Source organism: Branchiostoma floridae, chromosome 5, assembly GCF_000003815.2.
Source record: "Branchiostoma floridae strain S238N-H82 chromosome 5, Bfl_VNyyK, whole genome shotgun sequence".
In the NCBI taxonomy this organism is placed as follows: Eukaryota; Metazoa; Chordata; class Leptocardii; order Amphioxiformes; family Branchiostomatidae; genus Branchiostoma; species Branchiostoma floridae.
The window spans coordinates 26,744,420-26,766,975 of NC_049983.1; the positions used below are offsets into that span (position 1 = coordinate 26,744,420).

Consider the following 22,556-nt stretch of genomic DNA (forward strand, 5'->3'; position numbering starts at 1 on the left):
GTCTCATTTGCTCGTTTTGCTCTTTCCTGTGCAAGTCTATCTGCTTTTTGCTCAGTTGTCTCATCTGCCTGTTTTGCTTTGTATGAAGCTCTTCGTTTTGCAAGTCTTTCATCTTTTTGCTCACGGGTCTCATTTGCTTGTTTTGCTTTGTATGATGTTCTTCGTTTTGCAAGTCTTTCATCTTTTTCCTCAGGGGTCTCATTTGCTCGTTTTGCTTTATATGATGCTCTTTGCTGTGCTGCTTTTTGCTCACAGGTCTCATTTGCTTTCTTTGCTTTGTATGATGTTCTTTGTTCTGCAAGACTCTCTGTCTTCTGTTGATAGGTTTGTTTTTCTTGTTTGTCCTTGCATATTGCGCTTTGGATTGCAAGACCTTGCACTTTTTTATCATTTAAATTTGATGCTGCATTTGGTGACATTACTAATTGATTCAAGAGGCCTTCATTCCTGTTCTCTGGCATAGCACTTGGATGTTTGCTTGTGGTGCATGGCACAATGTTTTTCCCAGTACTTTGGTTACAATGTGGTGCAAATGGAAATGCTGTGTTTGGTTGTTGTAGGTTCTCTTTCGTAGATACAAACTCTGGTTTAACCAAGGTGTATGTGTGTTGTTGTTGAACTTGAAAGCAGTTTTCTGACTCAATCATAGAAGAAACATTGCTAGTCAGATTGATAATGTGTATACCAGTAGGTTCAACTGATAAGAAAACATTTTCTGCTTGTACTGGGACAACCTCAAAATTGCATGTTGTGTTCCAGTTAAGTTGTTGCAAGAATGAAACTAGATTGCTGTTTGAACTGTGCATGCTTAAAGTAGAAGTGCCATGGCTATCTGGCAATGCTGTTATGGGACTTCTGGCATGTGAGTCATAAACAAAATACTTGTTATCAGCGTGCAACAATGCTACTGTTGAACCAGTTATTCCATGTGCTGTTATGAAAAGACAAGTGTTGGATTCAGCAAATGCTGCTTCTAGGGCTTTCTTTAAGGTGTAATAAGGATAGACTGCTTCTGTGGCAAATATGTCTCCAGTGTAAGACTCTTTTATTGATACACGTACAGTATTGTTGTAAAGTTGCAAATAGTCTGGAATATCATCAACGGAGAGGAACTCCACACCAGATCTTAGTGATGGTTTTATGTAGGTGTATAGTGCATCTCCTTGAAAAAGTACACCATCAAGGTCTGTACTTGTCCAGGTAATTGCTTGTCTGCAAGTACTGTGGTTAACAACTGCCATTAAAGCATTTGCAGTGCATTGTTTGCCTCTATTATCTCCACTGAAAATGATGTCACCTTGGTGGTATTTTCCCGATAAAATAGATTCACACATTGTTCACAATATATGTGTTCTTTGCTTGACTTTATTTGCACAATGCACAGTGCTCAGTGGCACGATTGAGTCTGGTGTGTGCAAAATGCACAGTGCTCAATGGCACGATTGGTCTGGTGTGTGCAAAATGCACAGTGCTCAATGGCACGATTGGTCTGGTGTGTGCAAAATGCACAGTGCTCAATGGCACGATAGGTCTGGTGTGTGCAAAATGCACAGTGCTCAATGGCACGATAGGTCTGGTGTGTGCAAAATGCACAGTGCTCAGTGGCACAATTGGTCTGGTGTGTGCAAAATGCAGTGCTCAGTGGCACGATTGAGTCTGGTATGTGCAAAATGCACAGTGATCAATGATCTGTTAATAGGTCTCAAGGTCTAATTTGGTTGGATCAAGGACTCTCTTTCAAACCTCTTTGGTTGGATGCAAAATGTAATGCGTAGATTTCAGCAGAAGAAGTATAAATGTGTACTGTGTAAAATCTTATTGAGTACAGACTTTTGCTAGCTGTAAGTTTCTGTATATTACTGTGTCACTTGTATATATAGCAGAGAACAGTCTAAGGCGTCACTGAAACAGAAAGAAAATATTGTCTTGATCACATAACATCTTACTAGTACCAACAAAAAGCAAAAATCTACAAAAGTTCAGGTGTGACATCTTGCCAACTGCTTTGCTGATTGTTTAACAGTTAGCTACAATCCGTTGTTTTCTACTATTCTTTGGAAATGTATGTTTTAATGTATTAGAATCCGATCCATCTTTTCAACTTGTACGATATTTTTACAATCAAAAATGCCCTGCATAATGCCTCGCATCGGCTCAAGCACAGTGCACCATTAAACTATCTAAATTCTCGTCAATCCCCACACACTGGTTTTACTAAAAAAACTATATACCGTTCCTTGGAAATATGTTTCAATGTGTCCGAATTCATGATCACTATCTTTTCAAATTGTACGTTACTCTTACGATCGAAAATGTCCTGCAGGACCTCCTGCAGCTGCATATATAGACGCACGCCCCCCTCCCACCCGCACGTAAACTGTTCCAATCGTTGCACAATAAACTTGACTGTATACCCTCCACAAAATCTTTCGTCAAATGTCGTGCTCATTTTACTCACATGACACTACGCCTTAGAATGTAATGTTATATTTTAATACATCCGAATTCCAGAAAGATAACTTTACAAACTGTACCAATTTCTGTACGATAAAAATCTCACCTCCTCCGCACCGTCAACGCCCGTGAGGGTATTTACCGGAATAACCCGAAATGACCCGGAATAACCCGGAATAACCGTAATATTTCTTGTTCCCATGGCCATATATACATTATTTTATGCCAAAATATTGCATTCTGCGATCTTAACTTATCAAAGCACACTGTATTTCGGTAGCTTTCATCCTTTATTAAGGTTATTCCGGGTTATTCCGGGTTATTCCGGGTTATTCCGCTAAATACCCGGACCCGTCAACGCTATCGCAAAATGAACCGTGCGATTTAACGACAACTCCTCAAATGTTACATGACCAGTGTTTTACTGCAAATCAAGAAACATTTTCCTTTCCTAGACTTTGCTAATGAGCGCTGCAATGTTTTCTGTACGAGTAGAGGTCATGGATAAACAGTATTCTTACAACGTTTATTTGAAGGGCTAAGAAGGGCTGAGAATTGTCGTAAAAACGCACGGTACATTGCGTTTATTTGAAGGGCTGAGAAGGGCTGAGAATTGTCGTAAAAACGCACGGTACATTTTGCGACCATAGCAGACCCATCCAAGGACGAACCATTAAACCGGGGACAAAGCCGGGCGCCTGCGGCGCCCCGGCAAAAAATACTGAATTGTTCTTCACGGAAGAAACGGTAGCTAGTAAGGCGTGAGGAAGCCATAACACCCACCCACCCCAGATAGTTCTGACAGAGAGCTGCCGAACTCCGCCCAGCTACCCACGGTCGGACGGGCAATCGCGTAATTGAACGCAGAAAAGCCACTTAGAATGTTGGTTGCCTCCATAATTTAATTTTCCTGTCCGCCCGGCTTGCGTATGGATCGGGGCACTCTGCGATATTAGCCTTCAGTGGTGTGGACAGATGGTGTTGTGTAACGTCCGCTCTGCCAGGATCAAGAGTAATGCACTATTAAAACTTTCGGGTTAGGCGGGGAAAAACACGTCGTTAATGAAGCATCGGAGGACAGGATGTATTAAGGTGGTGGAGCAGACAAGGTCAGAAGGAAACGGTCTCTCGGACATGTTATTTTTTAAACCATCAAAGTTTTCTACGAATTTTAAGCCATGTTGATTTGATTATTAGGATGGCATCCTCTGGGGACCAGAAACTGATGAGAGTGTGCGAATAAAAAAGTTTGACCCAAAAAGTTGCCTTTATTATGAAACCAAGACAAGTAGTCACGAAGGTTGAACACACGGAGTATAGTTTACCGAACAATAGATTCTTCATTTCTGTTCTTTCACATCTTCTGTGACCTTGGAGTATTCTATGACACTATATATATATTGCTATCAATTTTTCGATGTTTGTTTTTGCAATCCTTGGCCTACATTTCCTTATTTTGAAGCTGCTTTGTACGATGTACAGTATGGTTGAAAACCTGATTGGAAACAGCCGAAAATTGATGTCATCCATATAATCAAATCAACAAGGCCTTCCTTTTCCCAGGGGATTTCAGATCTATCAAGAATATTACTGGCTGTTTGTCCTGGGGTTTGAGAGGATCATCATCTTCTTGTTGTCACTCGAGGGTCCAACAGCTCTTGGAACAACGGGAAAGACTGTAGTGTCATAAGGGGCTAGAAAAGAGTTTACGCATGAAATACCTTGCAATTTCATCTGGTTTAACGCAGCAGTCCCGTTCCAACGTGAAAGTTGGCGTCACAGTCAGACATTGAGAGCCACTGATACCGTGTGGCCTTGTAAACAAGCTCCAAACAGCGTAACAGAACCTTACCCGGGGCTGCAGCCTTGATCCGGCGTGCCGACTCGTTATTCTATCCCAGATCTCCATAGCAATAGATATACACATCACGCCATGGATGGAAGTAATGGTGTACTTCAGTGCAAACAGAAGAGTTACAAAGTTAGATAACAGTCAGTCTCATTGGCTGGTTACAGTGGCAGCGACACATGGGGACATGGAGGAAGACCCCCCCCCCCCCCCAATCAAACTGAAACGTGAAACTTCACTTGGAAATTTCATGAAACCTAGCGAAATTTACCAATGAAATGCAGGAAATGGCTTTTAAAGGGTCCAGATTTCCAAATTTCTTCGGACCTCTCTGTCGTTATACAGCCATTGCCGTATGTGTACCATATCCCATAGATGAACAGATTTCTGCCTGATGCCGTCACTGGTAAGGACAGCTATGTGAAGGTAACACAAACAGCATTCTGTAAATACAATAGCCAATTTCTTTGCAACACGCGTGAGAATACAAGGTAAATACAAGTACGAATACAATTCCCCAATGTCAAACTCTCTTGATAGATACCAATCGCTTCAAGGACGACTAAGCACCATCCCTGCCAGTCTTAAGGGACTAAGTTAATATCATATCCTCAGTTCTTGTATCTTTTAATCTAAGAGAGGCCAACGATGCACCTCGCTGCTGGATTAGGAGATGGAGCGATAAGATGGAATTATAATATCTTTTATTATATATTTTCATTTCGATTTTTGATTTGCTTATTTTTTTTAATTATCTGTTGTTTTGTTTTGTTTTATTATATTCAGTAACCGTGTGCTTCTATTTGTTTTCGGTAGCGGCACTAATTTAAGTTGCGACTTGAGTGTGTCGCCACCCTGTCTTTTAGCTATATGCTGCAATAAAAAAATACAAGCCGTACAAAAAAAGTTGATTCAGAAACACTACATCTGCACAGAGAGATATCGTAGCGAAACTTTCCGCCAGCTTTGGTGCACGTGAGCTCTCTAACTCCCTTTGGCGACTGTCTGTCGGCTATTACGAGAGAAACTACTGTGCCCGGCTCTTCCGTGCCAGCCCTGACTGAACTTGGCGGCGCTAATATAACATAATAATTACGACTTGAGTGTGGCCACCATGCCTTGTAGATATATGTTGCAATGAAAAAAAAAATACTAGGCTTACAAAAAAGTTGAAACGCTACATCTGCACAGGGATAGCAAGGCGAAACTTCCTGGCCGATTCGGTGTACGTGATATGAGTAGCCTAACTCCCTTAGGCGACTGTCTGCCGGTTATTACCAAAGAAGCTACTGTGCCCGGTTCTTCCGTGCCAGCCCTGACTGAACTTGGCGGCGCTAATATAACATAATAATTACGACTTGAGTGTGGCCACCATGCCTTGTAGATATATGTTGCAATGAAAAAAAAAATACTAGGCTTACAAAAAAGTTGAAACGCTACATCTGCACAGGGATAGCAAGGCGAAACTTCCTGGCCGATTCGGTGTACGTGATATGAGTAGCCTAACTCCCTTAGGCGACTGTCTGCCGGTTATTACCAAAGAAGCTACTGTGCCCGGTTCTTCCGTGCCAGCCCTGACTGAACTTGGCGGCGCTAATATAACATAATAATTACGACTTGAGTGTGGCCACCATGTCTTGTAGATATATGTTGCAATAAAAAATACTAGGCTTACAAAAAAGTTGAAACGTTACATCTGCACAGGGATAGCAAGGCGAAACTTCCTGCCATTGCCGGTGCACGTGAGCGGTCCAACTAACTCCCATAGGCGACTGTCTGTCGGCTATTGCCATGGAAACTACTGTGCCCGGCTCTTCCGTGCCAGCCCTGACTAAACTTGGCGGCGCTAATATAACGTAATAATTACGACTTGAGTGTGTCGCCACCATGTCATGTAGATATATGTTGCAATAAAAAAAATACAAGGCGTACAAAAAAAGTTGAAACGCTCCATCTGCACAGGGATAGCGAGGCGAAACTTCCCGCCAGCTTTGGTGCACGTGAGCGGTTCAACTAACTCCCTTAGGCGACTGTCTGCCGGCTATTACCAGAGAAACTACTGTGCCCGGCTCTTCCTTGCCAGTCCTGACTGAACTTGGCGGCGCTAATATAACATAATAATTACGACTTGAGTGTGTCATGCCTTGTAGATATATGTTGCAACAACAAAAATACAAGGCGTACAAAAAAGTTGGAACGCTACATCTGCAGAGAGATACCGAAGCGAAACTTCCCGCAAGCATTAGTGCACGTGAGCGGTCCAACTAACTCCCTTAGGCGACTGTACATGTCTGCCGGCTATTACCAAAGAAGCTACTGTGCCCGTTCCTTCCGTGCCAGCCCTGACTGAACCTGACAGGGACAAGGTAATGATCATGTTTCCCGCCAACTTCACAAGAAAGCTCATCCTTCTTCTGACCTTGTGGGGAGATCTAAGGCTTGGCAACAGTTCAGGAACGAGCAAGGAATGATTACACTCCAAACTGGGGAAGCCAGACGCCTTAGGGGCTGCGTGTGGAACAATTGCTGGGCAAACTGGCAAGTCAATGTGGTTTATTGTAAGGAATTGGTATCCGCTATACACGAGTCAGGGGTAGGAGGAACCCCTTGCATCCTTGGTCGGACGTCCTCATAGGAGACGGAAACTCTAAATAACAAAGCTGCATCTACTTGTGCCGTCTTACACGTTGCATGCAATTCTTATCCCTGTGGACGAGAGGGTGGAGAAGGACGTGCACATCCCTCCTTCACCTTAAAAAGTCACGTGCAGGCCAGGCAGACGGCAAGGAACTGTCTGCCTACCATTGTCTTCAGAGACAGACGGATGCCAGCAACAACAATTAGGACAAGGAAAAAATTCGAAGTTGAGATGCTTTAGGGATGCAGTGAGGCATTATTGCATGGAGAATGAAGGAGCCAGACAGCGTCTTGGATCTGCTGTAAGGAACTGTAACCAGGCATGACGGAGTCTACATGTCTGGAGAGTGTCTGTATGGACAGAATTGATCCAGGTGATAGGAAGCTTTCACCAACCGGACAGCTTGATACTTCTGACACTGTAACTTCTGAAACTATGATCATTTAAATCCATCTCTATAACTACTTCAGGGTTACGTAGAAAGGTAGGTCAGTAAGGGGAGGAATGATTGTTGGCCCTATGCTTCCAACATACTTCAGCGTGGCCGTTAGAGATTATGTTGCTTATACTCCAGCATGCCTGTAACGGCTACTGTTACCTGTTTACTACTACATAACAGCTGGATATCGCGTTACACATGGCCGATACTGTAGTCGACTTCGGAAATCGGCTGACCTGTGACCCAACATGGCCGACCGGTGTAAGATAACCTCATCTCAAACAGACGGTGATCGTAAAGCATTATGGGTCACCTGAGGACAGACGAAAACACGCGCAGTTCAACCGAGCAGAAATTGGAGCCAGGAAACATCGCATCTGGGTGATAAACTATTCTTATGGAAACAATTTAGATGTTATCGCCTGACGTAACATCCTGAAAGCCTCAGGGCATCATCATGAATACTTCATACGTTATTGCTGTTATTGTGGAGGAATGTGAAGAGCACTTCGGCGGGAGATTATAGTTCCTATGCCACCGTACATGACGTATGGCGGTATCGTATGTCATGAACATCCTTTGAACTTATTGTCCAGACTTTGATCTCACCGCCCCGAATGGTTTCACGTAATAACTAGTCAGCTCTGAGCTACGTTGTTGTGCAAGGGAAATGTGTCGTAAGGGCTGTAAAAAAAAGATTTAAGAATTTTTCAAAGCACTATCTTAAATGAGTGGCATAAAGCAAATTATTCTGAAAAAATGCTTCTTTTATCACATAAAATTTAAACACCTGATGGCTGGACTGCCGAAACCAGATTCTCCAAACCCTCCCCTTTTGAGAGATTTTGGTACCGTCCACATACCAATACCGCCCTACCCGCACCCTCCGTGATGTTATTCCCAGCATGAATAATGCAACGTCACATTAGCAGAAAAATCGTCATGGGCATAAGTTTTTACGAGCACCTTTTACTTTACTGTGAAACGTTAGAACGAAGCGGACATATCATACGGCATTTATGTGATAGAGGACCCTATCTGCGCGCAGTGAAAGCCTTGATCCCAAACGTTATGGCATAACGACTCTTGTGTCTGCCCGAGTAAAGTATGAGATCAGTCGGCCCGTAAACCCACAGGAGCGTCGCCGCTTCTGTACACATGTTGTTTTAACACGCGGTAAAACGCGCAGAGCGGTTTGAAGGCATTTTATAGAGGACGTGATGTGATCTACAAGCAGATGTGGGGAGGTGCAATTGTAACATTTTTTAAATCTTGTCTTCAAGGGGCCGCTTCTGTGCACATGTTGTTTTAACACGAGGTAAAATGCTCCGAGCGGTTGAAGGCATTTTAGAGGACGTGATGTGATCTACAAGCAGATATGGGGAGGTCCAATAGTAACATGTTTCTACACTTGTTTTCTAAGGGTTGCGTGTGTAACAAACGTGGACGGTTCTTTCTCATTTTCTGTACAGATGACTGTCTTAAAAAAAAAACACATCGAGTCCATCCTCTTGAGCGACATTCTACTTTTCTTACTTTTTACAATTAACCGGAAATTTAGCAAAGACATTTCCCTTATCTGGATACAAAGTCTAAGTACCATCTTCCGTAGTTACCGCTGGCTCAGAAAAGTTAGGTGTCCCTGTGCAGCAACAATCCTCTAAAATTGACAACTAAACTAATCGAGTTTCTTGTATGAGTTTCTTTTTTGTCGTGTCAATAAAGATTTCTATGTCTTCATTTGTCTTGTAGTCACCGTGTAGTACAGCCAGTGGTACCCGTATGAGTAGTGAGGCTGTTATAAAGTGCTGGAGGCACCTCCTCGAATACGACCCCCATTTTACATACCTACTGAAAGATTGGTGCACAATACCCTTCACCGGATTCGAACCGGTTTCTTCCAATTACCAAATTGGAAGCTGGAGCTTAACTATGAACCCCCAACCGACTGAGCTTATAAGGGACCAACTGAGCGTTATGTTCTGGTTAAACAAATGAATCTTAAATTGAAGGTGACCTCCTGTTTCCAACTTTTTTCATCACATTCAAAGTTCGCATATCTACAGCACTTCATTTCTGAGTGCCTATGTACCAAGATGACGTCATATCTCCACATACATTTCCCCGCAGCTGACGACACTTCCCTGCCTTTCCTCGCAAATTTGCAGCTTCTATCTACACCACATTCATAATTCTCATATCCAAGGACGTTATGTAAGGTCCTAGGCATATATGTAGCACTTCATTTCCGAGTGCCTAGATATCGAGATGACGTCATATTTCCACTTACAGACGATATCAGCTCGCGCAGCTGACGACACTTCCCTGCCTTTCCACAAATTTACCGCTCCTATCTGCACCACATTCATAATTCTCATACCTAAGGAAGTTATATCATATAGGGTCCTTGGCATATCTATAGTACTTCATTTCTGAGTACCTATATACGAAGATGACGTCATATCTCCACATACATGCGATATCTTCCCCCGCAGCTGACGACACTTCCCTGCCTTCTCGGCAAATTTACAGCCTCTATCTACACCACATTCATAATTCTCATATTCAAGGACGTTATATAAGGTCCATGGCATATCTATAGCACTTCATTTCTGAGTACCTATATACAAAGATGACGTTGTCGGGCGTGGTGTAAATGGTAGAGCGTTCGGCTTGGAACCTATAGGTCCTGAGTTCGATACCCACCGCGCCCCCGACGTTGTGCCCTTGGGAAATGTACTTTACACGACCTTCCTCACTTCACCCAGGTGTAAAAATGGGTACCTGACTTCGGTCGGAGAGGTAAAAGACTACCTTTACTTTCTGTCTGCACCGTGTATGTGGCACTGTTGAATATAAGTTACAAAACCTTGAGTACAGTGCCACATTGTCCTCGGCTGTCCAAAAGCAAATAGGGAAAATATTACGTCATATGTCCACATACAGACGATATCTTCCCGCGCAGCTGACGACACGGCCCCGGCTTCCCGCGCTAATTTACAGCCCCTATAACCCACCGTGCCGCGGCGGCGTGTCGCTCAGCAGTTATCACGGAAACACTCAAAGTTCAGCCTCAATCCGCGGTTTTACGACTCTCCTCGTGCAGCTGCGGCAGGAGCAGGTCAGAGTCTGGTTTACGGCAACCGGGCAGGGTTTTCTGGCTGGCTACAGATCTGCAAACTGAGCCCAGTCTGCACCAACATCGACCTTCGACAGGCCAACATTGCTGCCATTGGATCCAGTGTTGGAGTGGAAAGATATGACGATGACCAGGTGGATAAATGGTCCTTGCGTCTAAACGCAGACAAGCCGGGGTCATTACAAAAGCAATAATGTATCCCAATCGTGAGTGGTTGGTCAAGGAGGGAGAAAAAGAAGGAGCAGTAACAAAGTCCTGTATTCACAACCACGTGCACATCTTTTTAAGAGCCTTCGTTTTGATGACCGTCTGCCATCTTCAGGGCAATGACAACCAGGTTCACTTTACACTATTCCAAACCCGTTAACGTTTCAGCTCACTGGTTTACCTGCTCTGCAAGTACTAACGTATTGATCATCAGTACATACAGGTTGATTGTACGGGGAAATGTCCGTGCGGTTTTTAACAAGTACGATGAACCACAATTAAAGGTCCGAACACCACGTCTTAAGGATTGCACTACCTTTTAAAGCAGCGTGCAAGCTAGGTGAGTAACACCGCCGGAATTCGATCTTTTAACCCCCTGGTCCGTAACAACAGAAACCAGAAATCATTTGTATGAACCCTCTGGGAGAGTTCAGGGCCACAGATATAAAATATCCCCAATAGTCCCGTCAACTTTTCCAGATTTCAATTCACCACGGTCACAAGCATGGCTGATATAGTGTCGGGTGTTGCGTCATACTTTTGGGGTCATGCTCAACTTGTACAGGGCACGCCTGGAAAGCAGTGCGTAAAGCACTGAGTGTGTCAACCCTGTATAAAGAAAACAGAAATAAACAAATAAACTCAGGGTGTGCATGAATCTGGAGAAAGGGATGTGGAAATTTCCGTTCACCTAGCATTCGGTAGGGGGTGAGTTTGATCCCCGGCCGGGCCGTACAGCGTTGTACTTAGAGGACGGGAGCTATCACGGTGGCAGTAAAAACCAGGCCTCTCTACGGGAGTGCGGGGATCGTAGAATTCCAGCAAAAAAAACGGCAAATTGGCCAGAGGAGTCAGTCCACGCTTAGGTTCAGGCCGACTATATCATCTGGTAGCAAAACTCCCCTGGCAAATTATTCCCCTTATAATAGCCAGCCTAGTCAGTCTGGTAGAGACTAACCCTCTGACAGCTTCGGAAGTCTGACATGGTTTGGCACCTCGCTATAGCCGCTAATATCGCCGGTCGGTGTTTTACATAGAAGACGGGAACTATCAGCACACGGTGGCAATAAAACCTATCCCGTAATCAGCAGAAACAACCCAACCCTCTGACAGTTTCGGAAGCCGGTGTGATCTCTCCTGACGAATTATTCTCCCTATACAATAATGGCCAGCATAGCCAGTCTGGTAGGGACTATTGGCCAAAACATCCCAGCCCTTTCACAGCTTCGGAAGCTGGTATGATCTCTACTGACAAATTGTTCTTCCTATAACAGACAGCGTAGTCAGTCTGGTAGAGACTATCGGCCGGCCAACTCCTCTGGTAGCAAAACTCCCCTGGCAATTTATTCTTCCTATAATAACCATCATAGTCAGTCTGGTAGTGACTAGCTCTTTGACAGCTTCGGAAGCCTGACAGCGCTATCGCCACTATCGCCAGTAGGTGTTGTACATAGAGAAGTCAAGCTATCAGCACACGTTGGCAATAATACCTATCCAGTATTCAGCAGAAACATCCCAGCCCTTTGATAGCCTCCACCAGACCTTCCTACGGGGGTGCGGGGATCGCAGAATTCGGAGGGAAAAAATCGGAAATTGGCAATGGGAGTAAATCCACGCTTCGGTTGATGTTCCCCATCTGGCAAAACTCCCCTGGCAAATTACCCCCCCCCCCCCTACGAGGAGACCGTAGGCAGTCTGGTAGAGACTAGCTCTACCTAGAAGACGGGAGCTATCGGCACAAGGTGGCAATAAAACCTATTCCGAAACATCCCAGCCCTTTGATAGCCTCCACCAGGCCTTCCTACGGGGGTGCGGGGATCGCAGAACTCGGTTCAACTCCTATGGCAAATTAATCTCCCTATGAGGAGACCGTAGTCTGTCTGGTAGAGACTAACTCTACATAGAAGACGGGAGCTATCAGCACACGGCGGCAATAAAACCTATTCCGTCATCAGCAGTAGCACCTCGTGACAAATTATTCTCCCGATAAAATAATAGCTAGCAAAGTCAGTCTCTCCTATTTCATGTCTGCCTTGTCCCCCAACGCCCAGGAGGTCAATGGACTACGTAGGTAATCAGTCTGGTAGAGACTAGCCCCCTGACAGCCGGTGTGAACTCTATTGGCAAACCATTCTTCCTACAGTAGCCAGCGTAGTCAGCCTGGTAGGGGCTAGCCCTCTGACAGCTTCGGAAGCCGGTGTGAGTTGGGAAGCCGTGGCCTGATGAGGATGAACGTGGTTATAGAAGGTTTTACGAGACAGCCGGGCTGCAGCCGATCCTGATTTATGTCGGAGATGAACCCATTCTGTGAACAACGGGACGGGCAGGAGACAAACGGGGCTCGCACGCGGGGGGTGTGACGTAGGGCACACATATAACGTCTAACAAGACATGTCCAACCGTCCGCTGCTTCTGTAAAGAATGGAATCTTTTAAACGGAAGAGTTTTTTTTCAAGTGGCTGAACATTACATGGCAGCTGCATGTGGCAACAACGAACGCTTCTAACAAACATGTTGGCAGCTATATTTACCCCGACCCTGGTCAGCGTTTTGCCTGTAGGGTCGCGGGTGGAACATTGTTGTTAGTGGCTGCGGGCCAACCGGAGAGACACAGCCACGGGGCAATCTCGCAGTCAGTCTGCTGCAAAACACGCTAACTCGCTGGATAAATGTTGTTCTTCTGATATTTTTACAGGCAGCAGGGGATGTGAAGAAAGCCAATCGGTATCTTTAGAGACTTTGACGGTAGATCCTAAAACTAACTCACAGCTTAGGGGAGTTACGGAACCAGACAGAAGGGAAACAACGCAACACAGACGTGCACTATTGCAAGGATGTGCGGCGTTTCTGTGATCCTTTTAACGGTGATTTCAGCATTATTATATAAAGACTTCTAGTTACTGTCGATAACTACTACATAAAGGTCTGCACTAAAATCGACATGACGAACAGCCCGCCATACCAAGTCGTACAGGGAGCACAAAAGTAGACAAACTTGCCCCTGCCTAATACCTGTGTTTCTGTAGTAGAAAGTACGACGACCATAGCTCGTTCTATTTTGTATCATAAACCCCATGTCTTCGTGTATTATCTTTTTTTGGTCCATGGGTCATACTAACAAATAACCACACTAAAAACTGACACGGAAGTTAGGCACATACCACGACGTGCTCTAGGCACAGAAATGGATCGACGTTTTCGTTCCTATTTAGACGATAGTTAGACAGTTGTAGGACGACAGTAGGATGATAATAGGTCTTGCAGCTTACAAATGTACCCGGAAAGCTACGATGAGAATCTAGAAGTACACGTACATAGCACTTAAGTTAATAAAACAAAATACTATGCTCTTCTGGTACGCTGGTAAGGACAAAAATGAAACAGGGCGTGCGTTCTTCTCTTTTACTCTTCCAAAAAACTATGGCAGTGGATCGACAAAATCAGGACGATAAAAGATCGTCCTGTTCTCGTACCATCTCGGAGGGTACATACATCTCTGCGTACATACCTTTTCCCAGACCCACTCTAAAAATTGACACGAACGCTATGCCCTGCCGTGGGGACAAAAATGGAATGACACTAGCCCCCCTCCCCCTCGTGCCCCAACATACTACGATAATAGCACGGTAGTAGAGCGATAACAGGACGAGTTTAGCAACCGTACGTACCCGAAAAGCGACCCTCAGCATCTCTGCGTGGTCTGTCTCCAGCAGCTTGTGCGCCATGACGGACATGAACTCGTTGAAGTCGATGGTGCCCGACTGGTCGAGGTCCACCTCGTTGACCATGTCCTGTACCTCCTGCTCGGTGGGGTTCTGCCCCATGGCCCGCATGATGTAGCCCAGGTCCCCGGTGTCGATCATGCCCGTGCCCTTGTCGAACTCGCTGAACGCCTGCTTCAGTTCCGCGATCTCCTCCTGCGAGAGTTCCTTCTCCCAGGCCGCGGGACCTGTCGCCTTGCCGCTCGCCATGTTGGCCTGCCCTGCAGGAAACCTGACACGCGGCTGTGTCCCTGGTGAAGCCCGCGGGGTAAGCTGAGCCGCGCGCGGGGAAGCCGAGACCGCCGGGGGTAACCCGATATCTGGCCCGGCGCTGGTGCGTGAAGTCTGCGGGCGGAGTGCTCGGTAGGCCCGAGAACGGGTTTGAGGCAGTCCGATACACGCTCTCTCGGGATGAACGTTACGTCGAACCGCAAGGGTGACCACGTACAGACGCTGCGACTTCCTTCAAGAACTACAGAACGTCTTCAAGACGACGACGTGTTCTTACACACCCGTATTACGTAAGAGTGTATAGAAACGTGTTTCCAGCCAGTTCCCCACGCGAACAGTACCGACTGAAACAGATGTTCCCCACGCCGTGCTACACTACAGACTGAAATAGAGATGAGTGGAGCAATGTTCTCCTCACAGCCACAGTCACAGCGCGTGCCCTCTACACACACGATTAATCCGCGGCTGTTTACCCACAGTGGGGACGAACCACACGCTTACCCACACCGGGGACGAACCACACGCTTACCCACACTAGGGATGAACCGCACGCTTACTCACAGTGGGGACGAACCACGTGCTTACCCACACTGGGGATGAACCACACCGTTATCCACATTGGGGCTGAACTACACGCTTGCCCACACTGGGGATGAGCCACACGCTTACCCGAAGTGGGGACTAACCACACCGTTACTCACACTGGAGATGAACCACACGGTAACCTACACTGGGGATGTACCACACGCTTACCCACACTGGAGATGAACCCTTCGCGCGCAGATTAAACCCCGTGCACGGTGGGCGTGCCGGGAGGCGGGCCGAACCACTCAGAGTTAATCTCCGATGAGAAATCCAATCGAAGCGCCGCCCGCCAATCGTCCTTACGGTTTATCGGAGGACGAAACGGAGTAAAGGTCTGAGGAAGCCATAGCCTCCTTCGCAGACCTTTACGGGCGTCGGCTTTTGTTTTTTTGTGGATTGGGGAGCGCTGATCCTAATTTGCAAAATCGCAAATCCTAAAAGACTGCAAACAAGGATTGCGGTAACCAGGATATACGCGATACATGAACAACACCGAAAGAGACCGCGTGGTTTCACAGGGGTTCCAACGCAAATAGCTCTAAGTCCCCGGACCTACATTGCGCAATGGATATGGATGACACCATCGAAGGGGAATGGTTAGGGTTGGAACGATGCATGACTACGGGGATTCTACTTTCTCGGAAGACCCAGAAAATGCCGCACTGTGGTATAAATTTAGATGTGATTCTGATATCAAATTCCGCTAGTTTAGTTTATGGGGGTCTCCTTGAGCACAATTAAAAACATAAACAAAACAGAAATTATTCATATCTTTCGAGCACAACGCATGAGAGAGCCGTTGCTTACAGTTATTGATTAATGTTATTTTATTAATAGAAAGTTAACGAGGCAGCCCGCTGCTGTTCTAGGCGATGGAGCGAATAAGATATGATGATGATGAATAGAAAGTTTATTGATTAACCGTATTATTGATAGCAATATATATATTATTGATAGCAATACCTCGAATGCCTGCCTAATTGTTTATATATCTCTGTTTTTCAACAAGTCAGGAAGTTTTTACTGCTACTGCTTTATACTTGACATCTATGCTTCGAAATCCGAGTTGTGCTTATTATTTCTGGGTGGGGCCGAGAACTTATTGATCACCCCTCGTATTTTGATTGATGTCTCTGATGTTTATTTCTCGCGGGTGCTGAACTCGTGCCATTGATGATGCAGATATGAAGTCACGGACTCAGCAAAACGCCAGACCGCACCACGGCAGTGAACAAACGTAGCGATGGACGCGTGGGTGAAGTTTGACGGCGTTAGTGATCAGTGCTGACAGGCACAACTGGCGGGAAAGGGTAGCTAGCTCTGGCGTGTGGAGACGTTTGTAAAACACTGATCGTTCGTGACGGCGCGAAATCTTTGTACAGACATCTGTAAAGGACTGTTCTTGGCAATCCGAGAAGGTACAGACCAAATTTTAGACCTGCAACGCTTGAAATCATTGATGATCATTTTGGCAAGCGAATCACAAAAAATGGTACCTAGCTCTGGCGTGTGGAGATGTTTGTAAAACACTGATCGTCCTTGACAACCCGAAACTCGTTGCACTTGCGTCAAGATTGCGTCACTGCAGGGTTCGTTCAATGCGTCACTGTTAAGTTATTTTCTCAGATTTTTTTATAATCAACATATTGCGTAAAAGAATGGCTTAGAAGACGACAAAATACACAAAAAGTAAGGAAATTCGTTTTTTACCTCTGAAATTCGTTGAGTATCTTTCGAACCCCGTGGTGAAAGTGCACCTTTACACAGACAAAAAGTAATGTTTCTACTGGGGGGTTGCAAGTCTAGAAATCATCAATCAGTTTTGACAATGAAGGCTCGAGGAAAAGAGTACCTAGCTCTGGTGTGTTGAGACATATGTAAAAGACTGATCATTTTTGACAGCCCGAAATCTTTGTACAGACCGAATGTAATGTTTCCACTGAGGAGTTTTAATCTACAAATAATCAATCAATTCTGACAAGTACGATTCGCGGAAAAGGGTACATAGCTCCAGTGTGTGAAGACATTTGTAAAACACTGATCATTCGTGACAATCCCAGAAGGTGATACTTCTATGGAGGATTTGCAAATCATCAATCAGTTATGACAAGAGAAACTTGCGTAATAGGCGATTTAGCTCTAACATCTATCTGTAGGTTCTTAATAAGTCTAATAAAATCCGATACGATACAGACAAAATTACTGTAGAGATGCGATTCTTGCAATCATTCATGACTAGTTCTGACAAGCACAACTTGCGGGAAAGGGTACCTGACTATAGTCTGTGGAGACATTTGTAAAACACTGATCATACGTGACAACCCAAGAAGGTACATACCAAATTTAAGAGCCACAGCCCTTGAAATCAATGATGATCATTTAATTTTGACAAGCGAATAATGAAAAAGGGTACCTATAGCTCTACTGTGTGAAGGCATTTGTTAAGGACTGGTCATTCTTGTCAACCCGAAGTCTTTGTACAGACCGAATGTAATGTTTCCACTGAGGAGTTTTAATCTACAAATCATCAATCAATTCTGACAAGCAAGATTCGTGGAAAAGGGTACCTAGCTCCAGTGTTTGGAGACATCTGTAAGAAAACTGGTCATACGTGACAATCCGAATTTAATGTTGAAAGGAGGGAGTTGCAAGTCTAGTAATCATTGAGGATCATTTTGACAAGCGAATCAAGGGAAAGGGTACGGATTTCTAGTGTGTGCGGACATCTATAAAGAGCTGATTATTTCTGACAATTCGAAAAGGTACAGCCCAAAAGCATGTCATTGAGGTGTCGCAACTCCAGAAGGCATTCATCAGTCCTGACTCTAGTGTATGTAAACATTTGTACACTCTTAATTGGTCTTGACAATCTGGTAGAATACAGAGCAAAGGCAATGCTGTTGCTGGAGAGCTGGAAGCCCTGAAATCATATCATTCGGGATCAGTTTTGACAAGAAAAAAAAATCGCGGAAAAGGGCAAGGTTCCAGTGTGCAGACATCCACGATAATGTGTAATTACTTCTGACAACACAAGAAGGTAAGACCAAAGGCAATATTTCTACTGAGGAGTTGAACGCTTTATGATCAATTATGATTGCATTTGACAAGTGAATCACGGAAAAGGTATGTAATTCCAGTTTGTGCGGCCATCCGTGTTGTTTTTTTTGCTGACAGACCCTAAAAAGTATAAATGCAGTGTTTCTACTGTGGAACTGAAAGTCTTCTTCTGAAATTCATGACCAATTTTGACAAGCGTATCATGATAAAGAGTACGTACACATGTAGTTATAGTGTGTGAAGACTTTAATAAAGTGCTAATTACTTTTCAGTGCTGACAAAGCCGTAAAGTACAGAGCAACTGCAATGTTGTCACAGAGGGGCCACGACTCTTGAAATCAGTCATGATCAATTCTGACAGGCGAACGAATCACGGAAAAGGGTACGGTAACCTTAGAGTGTGAAAGCATGTGCAAAGCGCCGGTTATTCTTGACGTTTCGGGAAGATTCTTGGCACTTTATTGGGGCAGTGCTAGTCGCGAAGGCACCCATGATCGGTTTCGACAAGCAAGCGTTTTAAAAGGGCACAAACCGCTAAAACATGAAGGGCATGTGCCTGTAAATTACTGTACATGGTTTGGACTAAAACCGTTTTATGCTGTGTGTCAAACTGAGCATTGATAAACCACCTGGATATTCTGGTATGTTTTGGGCAGCGTTCGATTGTGTGTGTGTCCTTCTGTCTGTCAACACAACAACTCGAGAAGTGGATCGTCTTGATACATGTATGTAGTATGCCCCCCCCCCCCCCTCCAGGCTTGTTGTGGAAAAACTGACAGCTCTGATTCCCCTTATTTTGGAAAAGCTATAATCACGATTTTTGACTGTGTTTTGTCCACACACACCACCAAAATGATCCAACGAAGACGGCACAGAAATGCCTTCAAATTAATTGAAAGCAATCGGCCACCGCCGAGGAAATTATCTCCGTCAATTATTTATCACCTCATTAACAGCATCAGTGGCAACGCTCTATAGCATCACATCCGGCTGGCTGATCAAGTGTGAGAACTTCATTATAGTATAAATTAAAGGCGCACTCTCACTGAACGTGCTTGAAGCTTGCGTCACTGCGGGCTTCGAAAGATACTTAACGAATTTCAGAGATAAAAAAACGAATTTTCTTACCTTTTTTTGTATTTTGTCGTCTTCTAAGTCATACTTGTACGTATTAAGCAATATCTAGTTTATAAAACAAATTGGAGAAAATAACAAAGCAGTGATGCGATAAACGAATCCCGCAGTGACGCAAGCTTAACGCAAGTGCAGTGAGATTACACCTTAACGCTGTGTTTACATATTCTTCATTTCATTCAAGATGTGTGAAGTAATCAGCTGTTTGTAATAGAGATTGGCTAGTTGGTAGCTTTAGCCGCAATGGCGATGGTAATGGTAACTTCCAACAATGACTTTATACTTCTATACAATACCCTTGCTTCCAGTAAGACCAGAGGGTAGTTTTTCAACTCTCGCCCATACATTCATGTGTTGCTAATGTATTTCATCATGCCAATAAACCCAAAATTTACCGTTTATGGCATTTCCAGTTAGCGATCTTGTAGAGTGGGATTTGCCCCGCTGGTCACCACGGACGTGGTCCGGCTTGTGGGCCATGGGCACAGCGTCAAGGCCACGGGCAATGGTACCGGCACGGTCCGTGACTCCGCAATATCAGCGGGATTTATACCCGTCACTTCTGCGGCCAACACCGTTAGTCATCGGGAATATAAAACGTACGGAAGTCGGTGGCTTTGGTTGCTACATTTTTATACTTTTGTTAATGTTTAACACCTGGCATCACGTGGCTATGTGGTTAGGGTAGTTCGAAGCCCTGTATTGCCCTGTCTGTATCCATTGAAAGGCACTTGACACGAATTTTATCACTTCATTCAGGTGAAAATGATCGAGATTAAGTACATAGCTGGCAGGCGTGCTCGGTCAGTTGTTTCCTTCCTTATAAACTTAAACACATTTGACCAAAACATAATACCAAATGCTAGTCAGTAGTCACTCCTCAGTACCAATTTTCACCATGAACCACTTTTACAAACCTTTAACCTTGCTCTTTAAAAAAAAAATTCTAGGAATTCTTTTTTAATTGAGTAGTTCGGCGTTTTCATTAGCTCTGCACATTTCGCCACCTCACTACAACGTTCTATGACGTCAACTCCCGTCATGCTGCTAAGGTTACTGTCGACATTGCAGGGTTTGACCCCCAAAATGTTGACCTCCAAATTCAAGATGGCGGTAGGTTAATGAGAATGGTCGCGTCGCGCCCACGCGAGTTAACGGGTCCTGATTGCTCGCTTTGATGTAAATAACGGGGGGCGGGGGGGGGGGGTGCGACGGGACCTGCGTGGCAATATCGTGTGTTAACCTTCACAGACACATGCTGACGCACACGGTGACATCATAGGGAACTGGGGAAAACAAAACGGACACTTCAGCAATAGCTACACCTACAGTACTAGTACAAACATGTGCCCCTCATAGGCTATAACGCCACATTTCCAAACCGTGTCCTGATTGCGCACTTTCAAATTGATGTAATAACGGGGGGCTACGCGACGGGACCTGCGTGGCAATATCGTGTGGTAACCTTTTCAGGTGAAAAGCACAAGGTGACATCATGATCATAGGTGACTGTGAAAAACATATAACAAGACGGGCTCCTCAGTTAGAGAGAGAGAGAGAGACAGACAGACAGACAGACAGACAGACAGACAGAGAGAGATTTCAGACTTAGTGATAGCTATGCGCACCCCCCTCCCCCCATATGCTAAAGTCACATTTCCGAACCGGGGCCCGGCCAGGCTGTTTGTGGAAACGAAAAATTGAAATGCATACGTAAAAATACACACAATGTTAGATAATGCCCCGACTATTGTCTTTACGTCTTGTGTAGTTTGGCGTCTTTTATATCATACTTTTTGTTCCCGAAAGCTGTCCGTTCGGACGGTCCAGAGTGAATTGACGCAAAGTTACAGCCCAGTTTTTTTTGGTCATTCAAGAATAAATGACATATATAACAAGGACAAACATATGTACAATCAAAGTGTAAATACCAATTTTAACAGCGCTACATAACAAAATACAATTGATAAATAAACACAGCTAATTAAGATACCAGTGCTCCAAAGTCCCACCACCCCAAGACATGTAAAAAATGTGATAAGACCAATGCTAATCTGATTCTAAGTAGATAACATCAAAAGATGGCTACTTTCATATCTAATTGATCAGAGACATGTCGCCGTCAATCAGACATGGTCAAATGTTGTTGGATGTTTCCCCATTGGTAAAATCCCTCCTTTGTACAGGTCCCCGATTAACTTTCAAAGTGACGTCAAACGTGACGTCATTGATTTATGCTGTGATAAGCATGTGATTTACGTTAAGCTAGAGTGAAATGGAACGGATGAACGGGTGTAAGGGTAAACTAACAATAGTAGCACAAGCTACAAACAGTGAGCAGTGCTACTATTGATAGTGTTGTGTATACGTAAGTGCAATATTCTTGTAAATCCAACAGTGCAATACAAGACAAGATTAATATATTGTTATATAACGTTGTGCAATACTGTATGTATCAATTTTACTATTCTGATTAAGGGGTCGGCCTAGGTCTCTTTTCGTCTTTTAAACTCATCTTGTATGTTGATTTTAAATGTGTTGCGTTTATATGTCAATAAAGATGATGTCAACCCCCTTCATAGCATGACACAGAGGTCTGATAAGACCCATGAGATTTGCTTCTTAAGCTTAAGAATATTGATCCGTCATTTTCACAGATACAAACTGCGTATCAAGGCGATGTCATAAGTTACTACTGTTGAAAACCATGTACAGAGATGAACTCCTCACTTGGTAATGATTTAAAGTGAAAAGTGTAATAAAACGATCAGAACGTATGTAAACTTTAAAGTAGAATAACAGTACAATAGCAATTGCTCAAGTAACTGGATATGCTTTTGGAAACGGTCAGACGTTTCAGATAACATCTGTTATCTTTCGTCAGAGACAAAGTGACATTTATGTTGCTTGAGTAATTGCTATTTGGCGTCTCGTATTACCTGGATGTCTAAACTAACAGTACTAGTATACAAAGCTATGTTGCTGTTCCCGGAATTGTAGTCAGGATTTGCCCTTAGTCGTAGGTCACCCAGGTGCTGCATTTGCTCGGCTGGAAAGTATGA

General features: G+C 44.4%; 1 protein-coding gene across 1 annotated transcript in view; it reads right to left on the reverse strand.

The window, feature by feature from the left end:
- Nucleotides 1-15,227, reverse strand: part of LOC118415797 (calmodulin-A-like) — a 21,929-nt gene extending 6,702 nt beyond the window's left edge. The window contains exon 1 of the mRNA XM_035820624.1: nt 14,395-15,227. Coding sequence (XP_035676517.1) covers nt 14,395-14,697 — 303 coding nt within the window. The 5' untranslated portion in view covers nt 14,698-15,227. The remainder of the gene's footprint in view (nt 1-14,394) is intronic.
- Between the last annotated feature and the right edge of the window lie 7,329 nt (nt 15,228-22,556).